General features: G+C 36.7%; 1 protein-coding gene across 2 annotated transcripts in view; it reads left to right on the top strand.

Moving 5' to 3' along the window:
• Window positions 1–21,254, top strand: part of LOC128229427 (telomere-associated protein RIF1-like) — a 238,016-nt gene that overhangs the window by 166,707 nt on the left and 50,055 nt on the right. Inside the window, exons 28-29 of one of the 2 annotated variants that reach the window (XM_052941344.1) lie at window positions 10,445–10,632; window positions 12,682–19,393. The exons of the other annotated variant lie outside the window; for it this stretch is intronic. Coding sequence (XP_052797304.1) covers window positions 10,445–10,632; window positions 12,682–13,040 — 547 coding nt within the window. The 3' untranslated portion in view covers window positions 13,041–19,393. Of the gene's footprint in view, window positions 1–10,444; window positions 10,633–12,681; window positions 19,394–21,254 lie in introns of those variants that run through there. 2 annotated transcript variants of the gene reach the window in all.

Genomic DNA, 21,254 nt, shown 5'->3' with positions numbered 1-21,254 from the left:
ACCATTGCCTTTTTCATGAATTTTTTTTTAGCTCTACTGGCCAAAGGCCAGAAGAGCTTATGCGATGGTAATGTGTACGTAGTATGTGCGGTCGTGCGTTCGTGCGTCTGTAAACAATTGCTTGTGAACACGATACAGTCTTCAGTTTTGATTGTATCTCGATGAAACTTGTACAGTATCTAGATATCCATTAGAGCTCGGTTCCTTTCAAAAACCTGCCAGATCCGCCCATAAATGCCTAGATTATGGGCCATGAAAGTTTTAAAGAAATGCTTTCTATTTTTAGCCAGGTCTGCATGAGCGATTCTATTTTTAGCCAAGTTTACATGTACATGTAAATTCAAGTCTAGAGTTAAGGGAGACAATTTGCAAGTTTAGGATTTTGAGAGACAATTTGCTTTTTGCTTCTGCAGTTGATTTTGTGAATTACTCTGCCTTGTTCTTGTTGAAAGCCCAAAGGCCATTTTTTAGCTTTAAGTTCTGTAGTTTGCGCATTCATCTTAACAAAATTGGTTGTGAATGTTTAAGTTATGCACCTGGTGTCATTACTGGCCACACCCAGGGTTCACAGGTTTGGTAAACATAAATCTGGAAAGGTTTGAAAATCTTTTTGTGTGTTCGTGCCTCCATCTCAGCACAATTGATTGTGAATGTTTGTTCAAATTGATCAATGTTGTCCTAGGATGCCCTTGACTTTGACCTTTTGACCAACTTTTTTTAACTTTTAAAACTACAGAAATTTTTACTATGAGTACAGTTTTGAAAACATTTTTTTTTTGTCAGATGACTTTTACTTGGCACATATTAAAATAGTTCATGCAACTAATCTGCTTGCAATACTTTCTGGGCTCAGATGTTGAACGTGCTACGTTTTCAGGTACTGTGAATTCATTAATGTTCGTGGGCATGAAATTTCGTGGTTTGCCGAAAAAAAACAATTTCGTGGGTACTTGAATTCGTGGATTTTCATTTGTGAAAAAAAAAAAAAATCGAAGATGCGATCGTCCTAGATCGTCTGCATAATATCCACGCGCTGGCCCGTGATTTCCGTCTTCTACGTCACTCGGTTTATGACACTCGCTAATGTGGTACGACATGCCAATTAGTGCATATACCCACGTCACTTATCGATTTAATTCGGAATAAAGGTAATAAAAAAAGATGTACCCTGGTCATAAATACAGATGGGGAAGCCATTGAATGCCAATTAAGAATTTTGCAAACTGTGAAAACACCGAAAAGGTGCGTATATTGTCACATTCGGTGCTTAGTAACCTTCAATATACTAGTAATCGATTAATTATTTTATTAAATAAAAACATCGAGTATGGACACTCATCACGCACATCTTGTAAACTTGGAGATTTTCATTAACAGCGTACGTTTAAACACGTGCTTATAACTGTCATTTGCTGCATAAAACACATTTAATTGATTTGGTTGATTATTATGTCTCCCCCTCTCTGGGGGAGACATATTGTTTTTGCCCTGTCCGTCAGTCCGGTAGTCCGTCAGTCCGTCCGTACGTCACACTTCGTTTCCGATCGATAACTGGAAAACCGCATGACCTAGGATCACCAAACTTGGTAGGGAGGTTGGTCGTGAGGTGTAGAGGATCCCTATTGTTTTTGGGGTCACTAGGTCAAAGGTCAAGGTCGCGGCGACCCCCAATATAAAAAACATTTCTGCTCAAAATCTTGAGAACGGTTTGACCTAGGTTCACCAAACTTGGTAGGGAGGTTGGTCATGAGGTGTAGAAGATCCCTATTGTTTTTGGGGTCACTAGGTCAAAGGTCAAGGTCGCGGCGACCCCCAATGTAAAAAACGTTTCCGCTCAATATCTTGAGAATGGTTTGACCTAGGTTCACCAAACTTGGTAGGGAGGTTGATCATGAGGTTTAGAAAACTCCTATATTTTGGGGGGTCACAAGGTCAAAGGTCAACGTCGCTGTGACCTCTAATGTAAAAAAATATTTCCGTGCAATATCAGGAGAATGCTTTGATCTAGGTTCACCAAACTTTGAAGTGAGGTTGGTCATGATGTCTAGATGATCCCAATTGTTTTGGGGGTAACAAGGTCAATAGTCAAGGTCGTGGTGACCTTCCATGTAAAAATCATTTGCGTGTAATATCTTTCACATATGTTTACCTAAAATTGTAGAGATGTTACTCGGGTGTACAAGACCCGCATTGTTTTTGAGGTCACTATGTCAGAGGTGAAGGTCACAGACACCTGAACATAAGAAAAGGTTTCCGATCAATAAGTGGAGTTCCTATTGCCTTTGAGTCTTGAACTTTTGCATGCTGGTAGGTCTTCTTGGGCAGATGATCCGTATTGATTTTGGGGTCACTGGGTCCAAAAAGAGTGATGATGAAAAAACGGTTTCCAATCAATAACTTAAGTTCTGCTTTACCTGGAGTCTCCAAACTTTGCATGCTTGTAAGGGTCATGCAGTAGTTGGGGTCACTGGGTCAAAGGTCAAGTCCACAAGGGCTTGAAGATGAAAACCGTTTCCGATCAATAACTGGCGTCTCATTTCAACTTTCGTGCATTTTGTTTATTTTGTTTTTTGTCCATAAAAGACCTGCCGTTTTTTCCCTGAGAAACAGCAGCACTTGAAGGCCTTTGCATTTTTATGGTAAGTGTCTGTTTACTAAGCCTTCGGGGGAGACATGCGCTTTTCTCAAAAGCCCATTCTAGTTTGTTAATGGCAGTTATAATATATTAACAGAATAATGATCGTAAGTTATACAGTGAGACAGGTTTTAACACTGTATACTGTGACCTCTGTAAAGAATATACTAGAGTATGTACGTAACAAGGCAATTGAAAAAGTGAATAAAGGGTTTATATTTCGTGGGATCTTGAATTCGTGGTTCACCAAACCCACGAAAACCACGAACATTAATGCCCCACGAACATTAATGATTTCACAATAACCCAAACACAAAACATAAAGTATATGTCTGTTGCCTTTTACCCATACATACATGCTCTGAATTGATATGACCACAAAAGCCATGCCAGTAGAGCATAGGCCCTTTTGGGCCTCTTGTTATTTAGTCACTGTAAACAAACATGGTTGCCAATGGTGGCAGACGGTTTTAACATTTTTTCAATGCGTCCTATAACCCATAACATAGATTAAAAGTTTTTTCCTCGAGTATTTCACAGATTTTTTTCAATGCGTCTTTTATACACTAGCGTCTTATAATCAGTAATTTACGGTACTTTTTCTTGAAAAAGCCCTACTATCCCTTCTTTTTAGCTCGACTATTCGAAGAATATGGAGAGCTATACTACTCACCCAAGCCCCTTGGCTAAGGTTTTGCGTGAGCACACATAGGTTAATGAAGAAGATCTTGACCAAATTGAAAACAGATGTGAACTTTGCAAAGTATATGCCAAGACTCCTTCAAGGCCAGTAGTAGGTATGCCAATGGCCTCCAAGTTCAACGAAAAGGTTGCAATGGACCTAAAACAATGGAATGGGCTGTGGATTTTACACATCATAAGACATGTGGTCAAGATATACTTTGTCTATTTTTGTAGACAGAAAGAAGCCGTGTAATATCATAGACGCATTAATGAAGGAATGGGTTGGGAAATTTGGAGTGATGGGATCTTTGATGACAGACAATGGGGGGGAATTCAACTCGGACGACTTAAGGGAAATTACATCCATAATGAACATTCAGTTATGTACCACGTCAGCTGATAGTCCGTTTCAAAATGGATTGTGTGAAAGAGTGCATGCAATTACTGATATGATGTTGACCAAGCTTCATGCAGATAACACAAAGGTAAACTTGCAGACACTCCTATCATGGGCAAACATGGCGAGGAACTCTTTGCAAATGTGGAACGGTTACAGCAGCCATCAACTTGTCTTTGGCCAGAACCCCAACATTCCAAACATCATGAGTGAGAATTTGCCAGCATTACAAGGATCCACATGCAGTGAAGAGTTTGCAAAGCATTTGAATGTATTGCATGCAACTCGGAAGCGCTTTTATACAGTCTGAAGCTGATGAAAGAGTAAGAAGAGCACTCAGAAATAAGGTAAGAGCTTCGGAACAGTTGTTTGAACATGGAGACCGTGTATTTTACAAGAGAGAGGGTCGAGAACGTTGGCTTGGACCAGGAAAAGTAGTTTTCCAAGATGGGAAAGTGGTGTTTGTGCGACATGGAGCAGTGTTTGTACGTGTATCTCCCAATAGACTACAAAAGGTGAACAATTTTTTGGACAGTGGAGGAGACAATGATGTCAGTGAGAATCAGAGTTTAGATGCAGGACGAAACAATGCTCAGCCAGAAATGAAGATCACAAGTGATCAACAAATGATTTCTGAAGAATTACCATCCGAACAATTGAATGATGACATACAAACAAGGTTAGAGGAGACACCAATAGTGTTAGGCAGAGAAAGACAGACACAAGATACCAGACAGGATAGAAAAATACTGAAACCCAATGATAATATTCAGTATAAAGAACCAGACACTGATGTATGGATCCATGCAAAGGTTCTTGGGAGGGCAGGAAAGGCAATAGGGAATAACAAACACTGGTACAACATTATGTAAGATGATAGTAAAGAGAAAAAGAGTATCAATTTGGATCAAGTTGAATGGGGACATCTGACTGATGATGTGCATCTAGTGTTGAAGAACAGTAATGTTAATGATAATGTCTCAGAGGCAAAAATTGCAGAGTTACAGAAATTGAGACAATTCAGCACATATGAGGAGGTAAAAGATTGTGGCCAAAGTACTTTATCAACTAGGTGGGTCATAACTACAAAGAATGAACAGACAAAAGCTTGCCTTGTTGTTAGGGGCTTCGAAGAAGAATTTTCAATGCGATGTGACAGTCCGACAGTGGGAAAAGGAGCCATGAGAACATTTCTTGCTCTTGCTTCCATCAACAACTGGATTGTTCAGACCACCGACATTAAATCAGCATTTTTACAAGGTCAAGAGATAAAGAGAGATGTTTACATAAAGCCGCCAAAGGACTGCGAAAATGCTGATGGAATTATCTGGAAGTTACATCATGAATTGTATGGACTTAAGGATGGTGCAAGACAGTTTTATCTGAGTGTAAAGGAAGAAGTACTGAAACTCGGATGCCAAATTTCTAAAATGGATCCTGCAATGTTCCTTTTGCATACAAATGGAAAGTTGAGCGGAATCATATGTTGCCACGTTGACGATTTTTTGCATGCTGGAGATGAATGCCTTGAAAGAATTATGACAAGTCTGCGAAAAAGATTTGTAGCAGGGAAAGTAGAGGAAGGAAGTTTTAATTATATTGGATTCAAAGTCATGCAACAGTCCAGAGAATTTTTTCTTGACCAATCAAGGTATGTAGGAAATATAAAGAGCAAAACTTTAGATACAAGCGGGTGCAGCAGAAAGAAGATTTTCTTACAGCTGAAGAACAAACTAGTTACAGACAAATTATTGGTCAGATCAACTGGGCTGTACAGGGAACTAGACCGGACATGGCATTTGAACTCATAGATTTGAGTACCAAGTTAAAACAAGCAACTGTAGGTGATTTGTCAAGGGCTGTAAAAACAGTCAACAGATTGAAAGATGTAAGATCGATTATTTCATTCCCAAGACTTAGCAGAAATGTCGGTGACTGGAGAATCGTGGTATTCACAGATGCTTCTCTGTGTAACATCAACAACGGGACTGGAAGTACTGCAGCCTTTGTTGAGTGGTTAGCTGACAACCAGGGAAAATGTTGCCCACTTGATTGGCGTACAAACAAGATTAAAAGGGTTGTTCGGTCAACAATTGCTGCTGAGGCACTCAGTCTACAAGAAGGTCTTGAATGTGGCTATTACTATAGACAGATGCTAGAGGACATTATGAAGCTTCAAAGAAACACTATACCAATAATTGCTCATGTCGACAACAAGAGTGTCATTGATGCTGTGCACTCCACCAAGTTAGTTGATGACAAGCGCCTGCGTGTCGACATAGCAGCCATCAGTGAATCTCTGTCCAGGAATGAAGTAAAGGAGATACGTTGGTGTCCGGGTAAATACCACCTTGCAGACTGCATGACCAAACGAGGAGCTTCCGGTTTCAATCTGCTAGAAGTGTTCCATGGAGGGCGATTTTCAGAAGAATTTATATAGACTGTGTTAATATTCATTTTATCATATTAATTTAAATTTGAATTATTTAGAAAATATTTATTTCTGATAATTAATAGATACAAATCAGAAAGAAGAAAAGAAAAGAAAATATAATGAATGTTAATTTCATGTTCTACAACTCTGAGTTGTAGAATACTCTTCCTTTAGAAACAACATTAGGTGACGTCATTGTGACGTCATGACGTCATGAACTTGCTAAGCGACAACAGTGTGAAATATATCTGCGTGACTACTTATTGTGAAGTCTGCATAAAGTGTAAACTATCCAGTGGTGTTGGTGTATAATATCTGGATTAAGATTAACACAGAGGGCAACTGTTATCCTTTCCTTTACTCGTTTCCCACCGGCGCAGTCCTCTCCCTTCGTGTAGAATGTGGATCTCGATGATTCTCGGTAGAATAGTCCAGACTCATCCATGTTAAAGATGTCCTCAGGAGAATACCCCTCGCAAAGTGATGGAATCTGGTCTAACCACTTGGCCACTGTGTTCAGATTGACTTCGCCACGCTCACCACCTTGTTTCTTAAAAACAATGTTGTGTCTAGTAAGGAATGACTCCAGCCACCCATTGCTAGCCTTAAATTCAGTAAGACCTAACTCCTCAGCATACTTTTTGGCTTTGGTCTGAATTAATGGACCCGATACAGTAACAAGACGAGCACAAGTGTCCATAAACCATTTATACACGAGTTCATTTAGTTCCTCATTTCCTGTCATTTTCCTCTGTCTTTTTGCGTCTGGATTCCCATTGCTTTCATATTCCTCCACAATTTCACGCTTACGCTTAAGTAAGAAATTGACTTGAGTCCTTCCACAGTTAAATTCCTTGGCAACACTTCTAGCACTACGGCCGTTTTCTAATAACTTAATACACTCAACACGTTCTTTTAGAGTCAAACACTTTCGATAAGTCTTATTTTCAGCCATTATCAAAGTTAGTAAAAATATCAAGAACAATGCATTGTAAATATCCGTCCGTAGAAATATTAATCCGTACACTTTGAAAAATAATATTGAAGTGAAAAAAATCGTAACTCGTTTCACGCCTTCGAATGACAATGCAAACTGTAAATACATAATAACCGGTGTTTTTGTCGGCATTTAATAATTAAATTCGTAATTATTTAATAATCGTATTAATTGTGTCATTAATTGTGTCAATTCTGAACAAAACTTTCGCCGACGTGAAATAAACATGATTTCTCGATGAGTAAACACGCATGGCAATCGTTTGATGCAATATTCATTTTCATTGGATGACGGAAATATCCGAGGCCGTCGTTCTTTTCCGTAAACTTCTTAACGCAATTGAAGCTGTGTATTGGAAAAATTGATCAGCGAAAGTGTCAGTGACAAGGGATTAGTGGTCGCTAATTAGTGTTTATATGGCTTCATGGGGACAAAAATTAGTGGCTGTGGCCGCGTTAGACAGTTGGCCGCTTAATGCACATACATTATATAGTAAAAACGTACGGGGGGAATTTGGAGTGGCCCGTTAAGGCAGGTGGCCATTTAAAGCAGGTGACCGTTCAACCAGGTTTGACTGTACTTGTGGTATTGCATTGAGACTTGATACAATGGTACTCAACCATCCAACCCAATTAATTAACCAAGTTAGATAATCTACTTTGCATTTAATGCAAATAATTGCCCTTTATTATTCGACTTAGAAATTCTGGTTAAGGTTTTGTGTGCAAGCACACATTATTTTAATATCAAAGCAACTACTTGATGTATTGCATTGAGACTCGATACAATGGTACTCAACCATCCAACCTACTTAATTAGCCATGTAAGATAACTCTAGTTTCATTTAATGCAAATAATTGCCCTTTATTATTCGACATAGAAATTCTGGTTAAGGTTTTGCGTGTAAGCACACATAGGTTAATTTCTAAGTAACTACTCGATGTATTGAATTGAGACTTTATAGAATGGTATTCAACCACTCAACGTAATTGAATAACCAAGATATATAACTGTATTTTGCAAATAATTGCCCTTTATTATTAGACTTAAAAAATCTGGTTGAAATTTTCCATGTAACCACATTTATGTTACTATCTCAGCACATCATGAATTGCATTGAAATCTAATCTAACAGTGATCCATGCATGTTTGGCCAAAACTTTTCAAACCTTACACTGAAAAGCCGCAGAAAAGTCGAGCGCGCTGTCTCTGTGACAGCTCTTGTTTGTAAAAATAGTTTGAGAAATAATAGAAAAGTATTTACTAAATGCCTTTTTCTAAATCTTGATTTGAATAAGAAGCCATTTCTAGTACTTTTGTATAATTGATTTAATGCAGTAGGTCTCCAGGGCTGCTAGAGGGGTTCTGTGATGAGAATGAGTGGTGCATGTTCGCAAGTCAGAGACACCATTTCCAGGTTCATCTCCTCATCCTGTGGCTGAATCCCTCATGAAGCACTGGTTTTTAAGCAAAGATAACTACATGTACATCACAATTGATGAATATCTTTAGTATTCATTAGTTATTTGCATCCAAAATAGCGAGTAACGAGCCCTACTATCCGTACTTTTTGCTCTTAATATCCCTATTTTACCCTACTTTTTCAAAAATATTCTACTTTTATCCCCATTTTTTTGTTATTGGGCACTTGAAAGCCTGATAATAACATCAGTAAAAGCAGAAAATTAAACCTTTTAAAAGAAAAATGAAAGTTTTAATTTGGTCAAGGTTTGTTCTTATCACACTTATTTTCTAAATTGAAAAGGCAGAGGCAGAAAAGTTATTTTGGAAAAAAAAATCACTGATACATACAGCCATCACTTCATGTTATTCTTTGTCAAGGCGAGGTTTTGAAACAGAAACACTCTTATTCTACCAACTGCACTTAATATTATGACTGGTGCCACATAAAATTGCAGATCTGTTTGATACTGCTTCAGTTACAGTCAAAACTCGTTGGCTCGATATCCTCTTTGGCTCGAACCAGATTAAAAGGACCGATTTTATTTTACTGTATGTTCATATAAAATTTGATCGGATGGCTCGATATCTTAAGGGTCGATATTTCTCCACGCTCGATGTCATTTTCGCAGTCCCAAGTACGAATTTCACACTTTGTTTTGTTTACTTGTGTCGATGTCATTTTCCCATTTTCAATTAAGAATCTCACACCTTGATTTATTTGCTTGGCTTCATTTAGCACAAGGCGCTAATTGATAAAAATCGCTTGATTTTATTATAATTATTATCAAATTTTAATGTTTTAACAGTTTGAATAAACATGCCATTACTTTTAGTTCTGTTTCTCATTGTTATCCTTGTATAAATTTCAATGCATTTTGATATAACTTATATGCTATCTTTGTGTTTCTAACTGTTTAATAGTTATACCATATTGTGCCTGCTTTCATATGAACTAAACCTGCACATCAATATGCATTATATATCACTTTATACATTCGATTATTTAGAGGGGCATTTTTCGGTTTTGTAATTTAATAGAAACTGCTTGTTTGTTGTTTTCGCATAAATGTATTTTTATAATAAATAAAAAAATAAAATGAAATTTTCTAAGTATCAAATAAGTCATTATCTGTACAATGTGTAATTATGTCCAATAAATACTCTTCTCTTGTGGAGAGCCAATACCAAACGAAGTAAGCAAGACTGTAACGAATAAAAAAAAAAATGACATTCTGTAAGCGATCCCGTTTGGCTCGATATTCTCGAGGCTCAAAGTATTTTGGCCGGTCCCTAGAATATCGAGCCATTGATTTTCGACTGTATATTGTCCCAAGATTTAGTGTCCTCTGTTTTTTAATGTTCTTTGTGATATTAACACTTTCCATCTTCTGTCATGTCAAAGTCACTTCACAATTTTATCATGGCCTTCAAGTGGTTCAAATTTTGACCTAACCCAATACTTGGATAAGAACTCAAATGTTTAATCACTCGTTATTTCTAGTCTTAAAATACTTATTGTGATATTAAGTTTGATTAGTATGACATGAATGCAATGCTGCTTTTTTCGTCTTCGAATAACTGCACGTTACTGTTAGGAATGCTGTCTTTACTACCGTATATATCCATGCTAAATTGCTGTGAAACTTAATAGTGAAGCATCTTATTGCTATTTGTTTCATATTGAGACATATTTTCATGTAATGCAAAATCCGTAAAACAAATGATCAATTTGTTGTGGCCTAATTTAGAATTGAAAATTGAGTGCTAAAAATTTACTCCTTTAGTCTGTGTTATTCAGTAATCATGAATGTTTTGTATGTTATTTTCCATCAGGTCTCGTGGTTTAAGCCAGTTGTTCAATGCTCGAAACATCCTGACAGTGGGTGACCTCGCAGCACTCACAGAGCTGGAGGTACAGGTTTTACCAATACGGCCACCAAAAGTTGACACCGTGAAGAAGGCGCTGGAAAAGCTGGAGAGTAGGTTGACCAAGAAGGGGAAAAATCCTGCACCTAGCAATGGTATGTACTGTAGTGGTTGAATTGAAGTGTTTAGTAGTCGTCACTGTTTTCCGCTTACATCTACTCATAAACACCAGTAATTGCTAGAAATTATCATTTAAAAAAAAAAGGTTGAGAACTCCTCTTATAGGCAAGGCAAGGGGCCAGATAAGACCTCCAAGTCAATAGCCAACTTCCTTTTTGTGTAGGCCCTTTTTAGGGATATTGGAAAAGTGCAAATAGATATGACCTTTAGGTTAACATTACTCACATTGATTGTTGCCAGATTTTTTTTTATGAGGATATACTTTTTACAGTTAATTGAATTATCTAATAAATGGAGTCAATGATAAAAAAATAAATTATTTTGTTTCATCTGTAAATGCAGTTCGGAGACAGACTTGTACTATTACTTTGAAATTTCATAAATCAGTCAATGGTGATAATAAAAGAAGTCCAACTTTAACACAAATTATTTATTTATGAAACAACGTTTCGGCTATTCAGCTTTATCAGGTTAATCAGTCAAAGAATTCTGAGATTGAGCCAAGGGTAAATGCGTAGCTTTATGACCGCATCATAAAATAGACCCTTTTCCCCCCCGATTAAAAAGTCAATGTTGATGTTCTAGTGTATAATACACAGGAATGTGGCAGGAATACCCTGTGCCATCCAGCAAAGAGATCGAGGTATGGGTGTCTCTTTTACTTTATGAAAATGCACCATGAATAGCCTGGTCGTGTCATCTATAGATGCTTGAAAAGTTGCCAAAAAATTAAATTTTGACCCCGTTGAAAATTGACCCCTTCTTGGATATGACACTTCATAGTGAATTTATTCATTATATTCTCAGTGACTTATTATTTCTATTGTTTTTAATAAAAATTACATCGTAATCCATACTTAATGGATGATGGGTGTAAGGCAGTGATTTAAAAGAAATATAAATAAATCTTGACAACATATTTTGAATAATTGCCACTCGTGTATTTGAAGATAAGTTTTGCACTCAAAATTAGATTTAGTCGATATTAAGAACTAAATATTTCAGCTACAAAACATTTAGATACTTAAAATCAAAAGAAAAAAGGTGTATTTTACATTACGAAAAGCCGAAAGTAACCGAAATTAATATGGAAAATAGAACAGTTACGCTGTGTCCTGCAAGATGATCCCGCCAATAATGACTGTAAACAAATATCAGGTTTTTTGCGCTCACCCAGACCAGTATTTGTCCAAACACGAGGACAGATATTCTGTAAAAGTTTGCTCGCGAAGAATGTCTGAAATGGAAATATGTTTGATAAAAATGTTACATGCAATATAAATACAAATTTAAGTCATGGGGAATATGAATTAATATTTGGGGCAAATTGAAACTTTTAGGTGAAAATGGACGCTTATTTGTGAGAGGAAAAAGGCAGGGGGGGGGGGGGGGGGGCAAAAAGTAATCATTGTAAGGGCAAAATATCTCAGACAAATTGGATGCCGGGTCAGTTCAGAATTATGGTACTTGAATTGCTAAAAAACTTATGTAGACTTCCTCAAAATCAGGAAACTTTTGTGTATGGGCAGAATATTTTGACCAGGTTTTAAAATCAACTCCATAGTCCAAGTTCTTTCAGTTAAATGGCCCTTAAATTATTAAAACTTTGTTGTCTACTCTGTAATTTTAGAAAATCTTGTCAGATCATCACCAGACTTATATGTGTAACAGAAATAATATTTCGGCAAGGTTTGGTAACAAGCAATGTCGCTTCAGTCACTTCAGTGTTATGGCCCTTACATTACTCAAACTTTGGTGTCCACACTGTGATACAAGAAGATTTTGTCAGATCATCACCAAACTTGGACAATGTGTATGGGCAGAATACCTTGGCCAAGTTTGATAACCAGTAATGTTGCTCATGCCATTTCAGTTTTAATTTTATGGCCCTTATATTGCTCAACAGTCATCATTTCTATAGACATTTCTTGTGACTCAAGTATATATATATATATATATTATGTATATAGTACTTTGTGCTGATATTATTTTATGATCTCATTTACTCATATCGTATTGTGCAGATGTTGATGCTGGCCTTAAAACACTTGCTGAAAATGCTGTCACCACCAATGAGGCTTCTTCCAGTGCTCAAAGCAAGGACGACTCCAGCAAGGCATCCCAGGGATTTGATGTCTCCAATATCAGTCAGGTGGCTCATCAGCCAGCTGTTGATAGGCCATCAGACTCAAAGTCATGTGGCCCTAAAGACAGCCAATCAGAATCTTTGACAGACATGATAGCTGATGTTATGGGGAAACTGAAAGAAAAGCGGGGAAACTTAGGTGAAGAAGAGCTGGAGAAACTGGAACAGGATGTAGTGATGATGTTGGTGGAGTTAAAGTCAGAGAAAAAGGGCAGGAGCTTGGCCAATAAGCTGTAGTAGGTCTGAACTAATTTATAAGATTTTTATATCTTTTCAGAGTGAATCTGATATTTTATTAAATATATGGGAAAATGACAGAAATGTGAGCCATAAACAGTAGTGAAAAAAAAAATCTTCAGTGAGCTTTACTGCACATTTTTGAATTTAATGTGTTTTCAGGGTGAATCAAATGTGTAAAAAATGTGATTGTTAGTCTAAGTATATATGAAGAGTGATGTTACTGCAGTTCGTAAATTAAAAATGGGAAGAAGAATTACTGAGATGAGAGCCATAGGCTGTTATTACATGATTATTTATTACCAGCATACTAATCACCTAGAATTATATTAATGCACAAGGGAGAAGTTTGTCTTTAGAACAATGTGTATGAGAGTGTGGTTGTGATCAGGGCTCGAATTTAACTTTTTTTGATACTTGCCAATTTTTGCGAGTGGTTGAATTTTCAACTCGCAAAACCTGAAACCTACTCGCATTTTTTAGGTCAACCCTTTGTGTTTGCTCGGGAAAAAATATTGTATGGAAAACACTGATTTAAGGCATAGTAAAAAAAATCATCTTTCTGCTTTTTATCACTATACAGACTGTGTCTCAATACGATTATCGCCAAACACCGCCGCCAAAAATGAAAACGAAAGACCAGTCTACAAAACTTGAACATAGTAACGAGTACCTGCCACATAGTAACGAGTACCTGCCTGTGCGCAGAACGTTATTCTACGTCATCAATTTCAGTGTGTTTATTGGAAAACGAAAGTAGGCATTTCTAAAATTTGTTTTACATTTATTGTGCAGGAATAAGTCACCAATTGTGTTTATATCTCTTTCAAGTATTCAATATTTTCTGCAAATTTTGAACTGAGTGTCTTTAAATTCATCTTGCATTTTCCAATTTTGACTCCCATTTTGCGAGTTTGCGAGTGCTTGATTCGAGCCCTGGTGATGGTTGTTTTTCAGTTTTGGTATGCATGATTCTTGTGCTTATGACAACGAAGGGATTTGTGTTAAAAAACAATTACTGCCTTTGTACATGTTTTCCTGTATATTTGTTATGTTTCCAGTCTTAAAAATTCAGATTCTCAAGCACTAGCCCAAATAAAGCCTCTCCATAGTACCATAATTTGCAGGGGGATACATATTGTTTACAAACTTCTTTGTCCATCACGTATCTCCGTGAAGGATTTTGTTTAAACTCTTATGAAATATTCAGCACATTAAGATGCCGAATATTAGAACATTCTAGGCATTTTGGCTCAAAGGTATGAGCCATAGATTTCATGTCTGCTGCATATCTCCTAAACCCCTGAATGAGTTTCATGAACCTTGGTCAATCTGGCATGCAAAACCACATCTCAAGGTCAAGGTCACTGTTCAAAGACAAAGATTTGAGCCATAAATTTCATGTCTGTTTCATTGCCTAATCCACTTGAAGGATTTTCATGAAACTTGGGTAAACTAAACTAAAATATCTACTAAGCCCCTTGAATTATTTTTAGTTTGACCAATCGAAGAATAAGAAGGGCTATACTACTCGCATTGGCGTCCGGTTAAAGTTTTAGGGCAAGTTGAGATTTTCACTTATAAGTCCAATACCCTTCATTCAATTGACTTATTACTTCACACAGTTGTTCAGGCCCATCACATGATGAGGTTAGATAACTCCATATTATCCTTTATACAAATTATGGCCCCTGATTGACTATTGAACTTGGGTTAAGTTTTAGGGCAGGTTCCGATATTTATTAAAAACTTCTATACCCTTCGTTCAATTGACTTAGTACTTCGCACAATTGTTCAGGATCATTACACAATGAGGTTACATAACTCCATATTATCCTAAATACAAGTTATGGACCCTGATTGACTTGAGTTAAAGTTTTAGGGCAGGTTAAAGTTTTAGGGCAAGTTGGGATTTTCACTTATAAGTCCAATACCATTCATTCAATTGACTTAATACTTCACACAGTTGTTCAGAGCCATCACATAATGAGGTTAGATAACTCCATATTATCTTTTATACAAATTATGGCCCCTGATTGACTACGGAACTTAGGTTTAAGTTTTAGGGTAGGTTGGGATATTTATAAATAACTTCTATACCCTTCATTCAATTGACTTAATTCTTCACACAATTGTTCAGGACCATCACACATAACTGTTTAAGCTACATAACTCCATATTATCCTCTCGTTTTTTTTTATTTCTTTTGAAAGGAACATTTTTATATTCTTAACCACATTTACATAAAGGGAAAAAAAGTTATTTGAATGACTTGCGTCATTGTTTGGGCGGGCTGGTGGGAGGGCAGCATCAAAGTCACCTTATGTATCAAATAATTTTAGCTAGGTTTGACATAAAGAGACCAAACTTGGTATATATGAAGAGTTTATGCAGACCTTTTATGGGAAAGTGTTAGCGGCCCCTATGATCAAGGTCAAGGTTACTATTAATAGAAAAAGGGTTGGTATTGAATAACTTAAGTAAGGGTCTACATATTGTGACCAAACTTGGTATATAGGAAGAGTTTATAGAGACCTTTACTGAGATTGTGTTTCGGGTCCTGAGAGCTATGGTCTAGGTCAGGTACCCAAAGGTCACTGTTGCTAAAAATAGAAATATGGTTAGTACTGAATAACTCAAGTAAGGGTTAACATTGTGTGACCAAATTTGGTATATAGGTCAAGTTTATGCAGAGCTCTCGTGGATTGCCTTTTGGCCCCCTAGGGTCAAGGTAACTGTTGCTATAAATTAGGGATGCAAACAAATATTCGAATATTCGATCAAACGTTTGGTATTCGAATGTCAAAATCGGTACCGTAAATGCCTGGGTATTAGACGCCCTTTTTTCCCTCAGATTTCGATGCAAAAGAATGCCTGCGTATAATACCCAGTAACAATTTTTTTAACTTTTTTTCTGAGGTCGATTTCAAGCCTAGAGTTTGTTTAGATTTATGTAGAAAGGGATGTTACTCGCGTCATATCAATCGAGTATATATGAGTTAAAACGGCAGTTGAAGATCGGGATACGATATATCGTAAGACGTTTATAATTTAAACAAAAATATTTTTCAATTGAAGTTATTCAATATTATTTTGAATAATAAATTGAATTGAACAATAATTAAACTTGCATATATAAAAAAGCAAAGTTGGGCACTGTCAAAATATTTGTTGTCAGTTGTACAAGAAGGTGTGAAAAACTCGACTGCTTTTAACCTGTTTATCAATGGTCATTAACTTATTTATTACGCCTATAAGTGTAAATCCTTAAATAAGTGTGGTACAAGTTTGAAAGTTTATTGCCAGATCGTTTTACAAACATGTCATGTTTATGTTTTCTTAATCCCTTGATTGCCCTTGTTGTTTCTTTAATCCTCCAATAAATATATCACACTTCCTTTTCAACAGGGAATAAATCGTTTAGGATGGGGTAGTAACTAATTAACTTGTCACAGTGGTGTATACTGTTAGGTAATCTAGCCAGGCATTGTAAAGATAAAAATCAATAATCTTCGTCTGTGAAACTTGGTAACTGTGAAATTTATGATTGCTGTCCTTTGGGTGTCCGAAAATTAGGTACGCAAAATAATTATGGGTGTCCGAACTCTTAGGTGAATTACGGTACTTTATTCTTTTCTGTAGGTGTTGACATTTTGAGAACAAACCCGTACAATATAAGGTTTTTGCATAACTTAACTTTTCATTCTCAACAGTTTATCATTGTATGGTTTTAAAGATAACCGTCGCCATTTTCACGGAAAAAATTTTTTTTGTCACTGTCAACAAACATGGTGGCCGAAAATGCCAGACGATTTGATATTTTTTCTATGCGTCTTTTAACCCAAAACATAGATTAAATTAATTTTTTTGACTTTTCACAGATTTTTTTCCCTGCGTCTAATATCCCCTATCGTCTTATACCCAGTCATTTATGTTATTCGAATATTCGATGTTTTATTGTTGAATAAATATAATAATGAACCTTTTGCCTACAACTCTGTTGTTGTGTTTAATGTTTGTTTGTCAAGTTTTTACAACAATTGGCCAATACTGCCAGAGTAGTGAATGTGATAACAAGACACTAAACATGCTTCAAATGTCATTTAGGGACATATTGTCGGGTCCTATAAAAAAAAAAACGTAATCTTACAATAACTGGCTTAATAAGACAAGTGACACACAAAATTCAATTATTATACCCCCACAAACGAAGTTTGAGGGGGTATATAGGAGTGAGCTTGTCTGTCGGTTTTCATGGTTTCCGGACGATAACTCATGAAAGGCTAGACAGATTTGAAAATTTTTTGGTACACAGGTGTAACATCAGAAGATACAGGTCAAGTTCGATATTGGGGCTGGTGGGGCCAAGGTCAAGGTCACTGTTACTAAAAATAGAAAAACGGTTTCCGGACGATAACTCATGAAAGGCTTGACAGATTTGAAAAAAATTTGGTACACAGGTGTAACATCAGAAGATACAGGTCAAGTTCGATATTGGGGCTGGTGGGGCCAAGGTCAAGGTCACTGTTACTAAAAATAGAAAAACGGTTTCCGGACGATAACTCATGAAAGGCTTGACAGATTTGAAAAAATTTTGGTACACAGGTGTAACATCAGAAGATACAGATCAAGTTAGTGAGCTTGTCGGTCGGTCGGTTTTCATGGTTTCCGGACGATAACTCATGAAAGGCTAGACAGATTTAAAAGAAATTTGGTACACAGGTGTAACATCAGAAGATACAGGTCAAGTTCGATATTGGGGCTGGTGGGACCAAGGTCAAGGTCACTGTTACTAAAAATAGAAACACGGTTTCCGGACGATAACTCATGAAAGGCTTGACAGATTTGAAAAAGTTTTGGTACACAGGTGAAACATCAGAAGATACAGGTCAAGTTCGATATTGGGGCTGGTGGGGCCAAGGTCAAGGTCACTGTTATTAAATAAAGAAAAAAGGTTTCCGGACGATAACTCATGAAAGGCTAAACGGATTTGAACAATTTTTGGTACACAGGTGTAACATCAGAAGATACAGATCAAGTTCGATATTGGGGCTGGTGGGGTCAAGGTCACTGTTATTAAAAATAGAAAAATGGTTTCCGGACGATAACTCATGAAAGGCTTGACAGATTTGAACAATTTTTGGTACACAGGTGTAACATCAGAAGATACAGGTCAAGTTTGATATTGGGGCTGGTGGGGCCAATGTCAAGGTCACTGTTACTAAAAATAGAAAAATGGTTTCTTCTTCATAACTTTAATTGGGCATGAGATATTGTGATGAAACTTGCTGTATAGGCAGCCTCTGTTAAGACAATGCTTGTGATTGAAAATGGGGCCAGTGGAGTAAAGGTTTTTTGTGCACTGTTACGAAAGTAGGAAAACGGTTTCCGGACAAGAAGATGCAGTGTGCAGTAACCTTGGAGTTATGGCCTCTTTTCAAAGGAATGGTTTGCCATTCCTGTGTCCAGGCGGCATTTGAGGGTATTCATCACTCCTATGACAGCTCTAGTTTTCGGTTAATTTGAATGCCTTTGCCGGTTAAGGAATAAACTAGTTCACAAGTTGGTTTATTTTGTCCATAGTTTTTTTAGTAGAGTTAAATTGCAGAACGAGGAAATGCCTTCCATTGGCGCATAACGCCATTTGACCAGAATCCATCTAAGTTTTTGTTGTCCTCAAATATGAAGGCAGAGAAATATCAATTAAAATATTTTGTTTTCTCCTAGTTCATACTGTATTATTTTTTGTCTTTTTGAAATGAGGAATTTCAGAGGCTAATTTGGTGAAATTCAGGGTCTGCCGCGCGTAGTGGTTATGACAAAGAAGGGCTAAAATGCCACGTTAATACTTTAGCGAATATAATAAATCTTTAAAAGATGTATTTTGTTCGAAAGAATTACCGAATATTCGAATATCAATTTTGCCATTCGTTTGCATCTTTACTAAAAGTAGATTACTGTTTCAGTTATGGTTGACATACTGTGACCAAACTTGATATGTAGGAAGAGTTTATGGAGGATTTTCATGGGATTGTATTTGGGGCCCTTAGGATCAAGGTCACTGTTACGAAAAATGGAGACAAGCAGTTGAAACTGAATCTCTTCTGCCAATCATTAAAAACCTGGATTTGTCACATCGCAATTCTTGTTCACTTTTTAATTTGATTGTTTTATTACTTTTGACAGGCACATATTACATCATTATTGTATTCACTTCTAAATCAAAGCAGCGTAGTCGAGCACCCTGTCTTACAACAGCTCTTGTTATGGAACTTGTTATATGTTCCAAGTCTTACTTTGCTGACTACCGAGTATTTCAGTACACCATGAATTAAAATACCAAAAATTTAAAATTGTCTTTCTGTTACTCTGTCATTTCCACACCTCATCGACACAAAACCAACCATCCACTCTATAACTCCTAAAGGCAAATGTTGTTGAACAGAATGGGAAAGAGAAAGGATACCAAAAAACCCTCTCTTTTTTCTTGAATTCAATACCAAACCATAAATTGTACAAGCCTGACTATAAATCATAGGAATATTGAAATTTTTAACCACAGGCTGTCAACCAATTCCTATATTCCTATATTTTTGAGAAATTTCCTATATTTTTCAAAACCTGTATTTTCCTATATTTTGGATTTTTTCCCTATATTTTTCTTAAAAAGTGGTGCTGGGATATATTTGAAATCATTCAAAGGATTGATACTGCCTTTAGATATTGTTTATTTACAGTTTGAGACTGTCTTTATCCTCTAAACCATCACCATCATTCAGAATTGCTGTTATACACCCTTGGTTATCCATTTGGACACCTTTGATGAAGAGTATGACAAACATCAAATCTTAATGGTGTCCACTTTGGTGACCACAGTTGTGTTGCTGCAGCATAGTCTGCCTTGATGGAGAGGTTTAAAGGGGCTGTACTCCGTATGATGAAATAGCGAAAAAATAAAGAAAATTGTCAAAAACTGACAAAAACTTGGTATTGATGTGTACAATGCATTGAAACTTACTAACTGAAGTATCAAATAGTTTACAATTAATTTATTTTTTGCAGTTTTTTGGTATTTTTCCATTAAAAAAGATTACTAGGTATGTCTACCTAGTAGAATTCATTCCTTATGAGTGATTGGCTAGTAGATGTTATCACGTGATATTACCAAGTTAGGTATATAGCTGAAATATTCCAACCTTTAAGGGTTACCGTTAAGGGTAAGCCTTCGTAGCACAGTGGATACAACACTGGACTGCAATTTTGGGGACCCCATTTGAAACCAGAGGCCAAGGCCAGAAGAGCTTATGCTATGGTAATGTGTACGTAGTTTGTGCGTCTGTGCATCTGTAAACAATTTCTTGTTAACACTATACTGTCTTCAGTTTCGATGAAACTTGTACAGTATCTAGATATCCATTAGAGCTTGGTTCCTTTCAAAAACCAGCCAGATCTGCTCATGCATGCCTAGATTATGGGTCTTGAAAGTATAAAAAATGCTATTTTTAGTTATGTCTATTATAAGCCAAGTCTACATGAGGAAAGTTTACTTTTAGCCAAGTTTACATGTAAAGTCACAATTGCTTGTAAATGTTTGATCAAATTATGCACCTGGGGTCATAACTGGCCATACCCAGGGTTCACAGGTTTGGTATACTTAAATTGGGAAATGTTAAATACCTTTTTGTCTCAAACAGCTATGCTATTTTGAACAAGGCTTTATTTAGTGGTCCACTACCATGGTTGTTCAAATTATGCCCCTTGGGTCAAAACTGGCACTGCCCCAGGGGTCACAAGTTTCCTAGAGACTTATTTAAGAAATATTTTCAAAATCTTCTGGTTTCAAACCACAAGGCCCATACCTTTGATATTTGTTTTGGAGCGTCATTTGATGACCGTCTAGCAAAACATTTGAAATCATGCCCCTTGGGCAAAAGCTGGCCCCACCTTTTTTGACTTACTTTTTAATTTTTTAAGCAACAGCAATGAAATTTTGACCATGTGCACAGTTTTGCAAACGAGCATCAATGTTGTCATCAGATGTCCTTGACTTTGAGCTTTTGACCAATTGTTTTTATTTTTAAAGCTACAGAAATGTTATTTTGACCATGAGTACTGTTTTGAAAGCAAATATGTTTTACCCTCAGATTACCTTTACTTGGCACATATTAAAATAGTTCATGCAACTAATCTGCTTACAACACTTTCTGTCCTCAG

The sequence above is a fragment of the Mya arenaria genome, chromosome 1, assembly GCF_026914265.1.
Source record: "Mya arenaria isolate MELC-2E11 chromosome 1, ASM2691426v1".
NCBI lineage: Eukaryota > Metazoa > Mollusca > Bivalvia > Myida > Myidae > Mya > Mya arenaria.
This window is presented reverse-complemented; position numbering and strand designations above follow the sequence as displayed.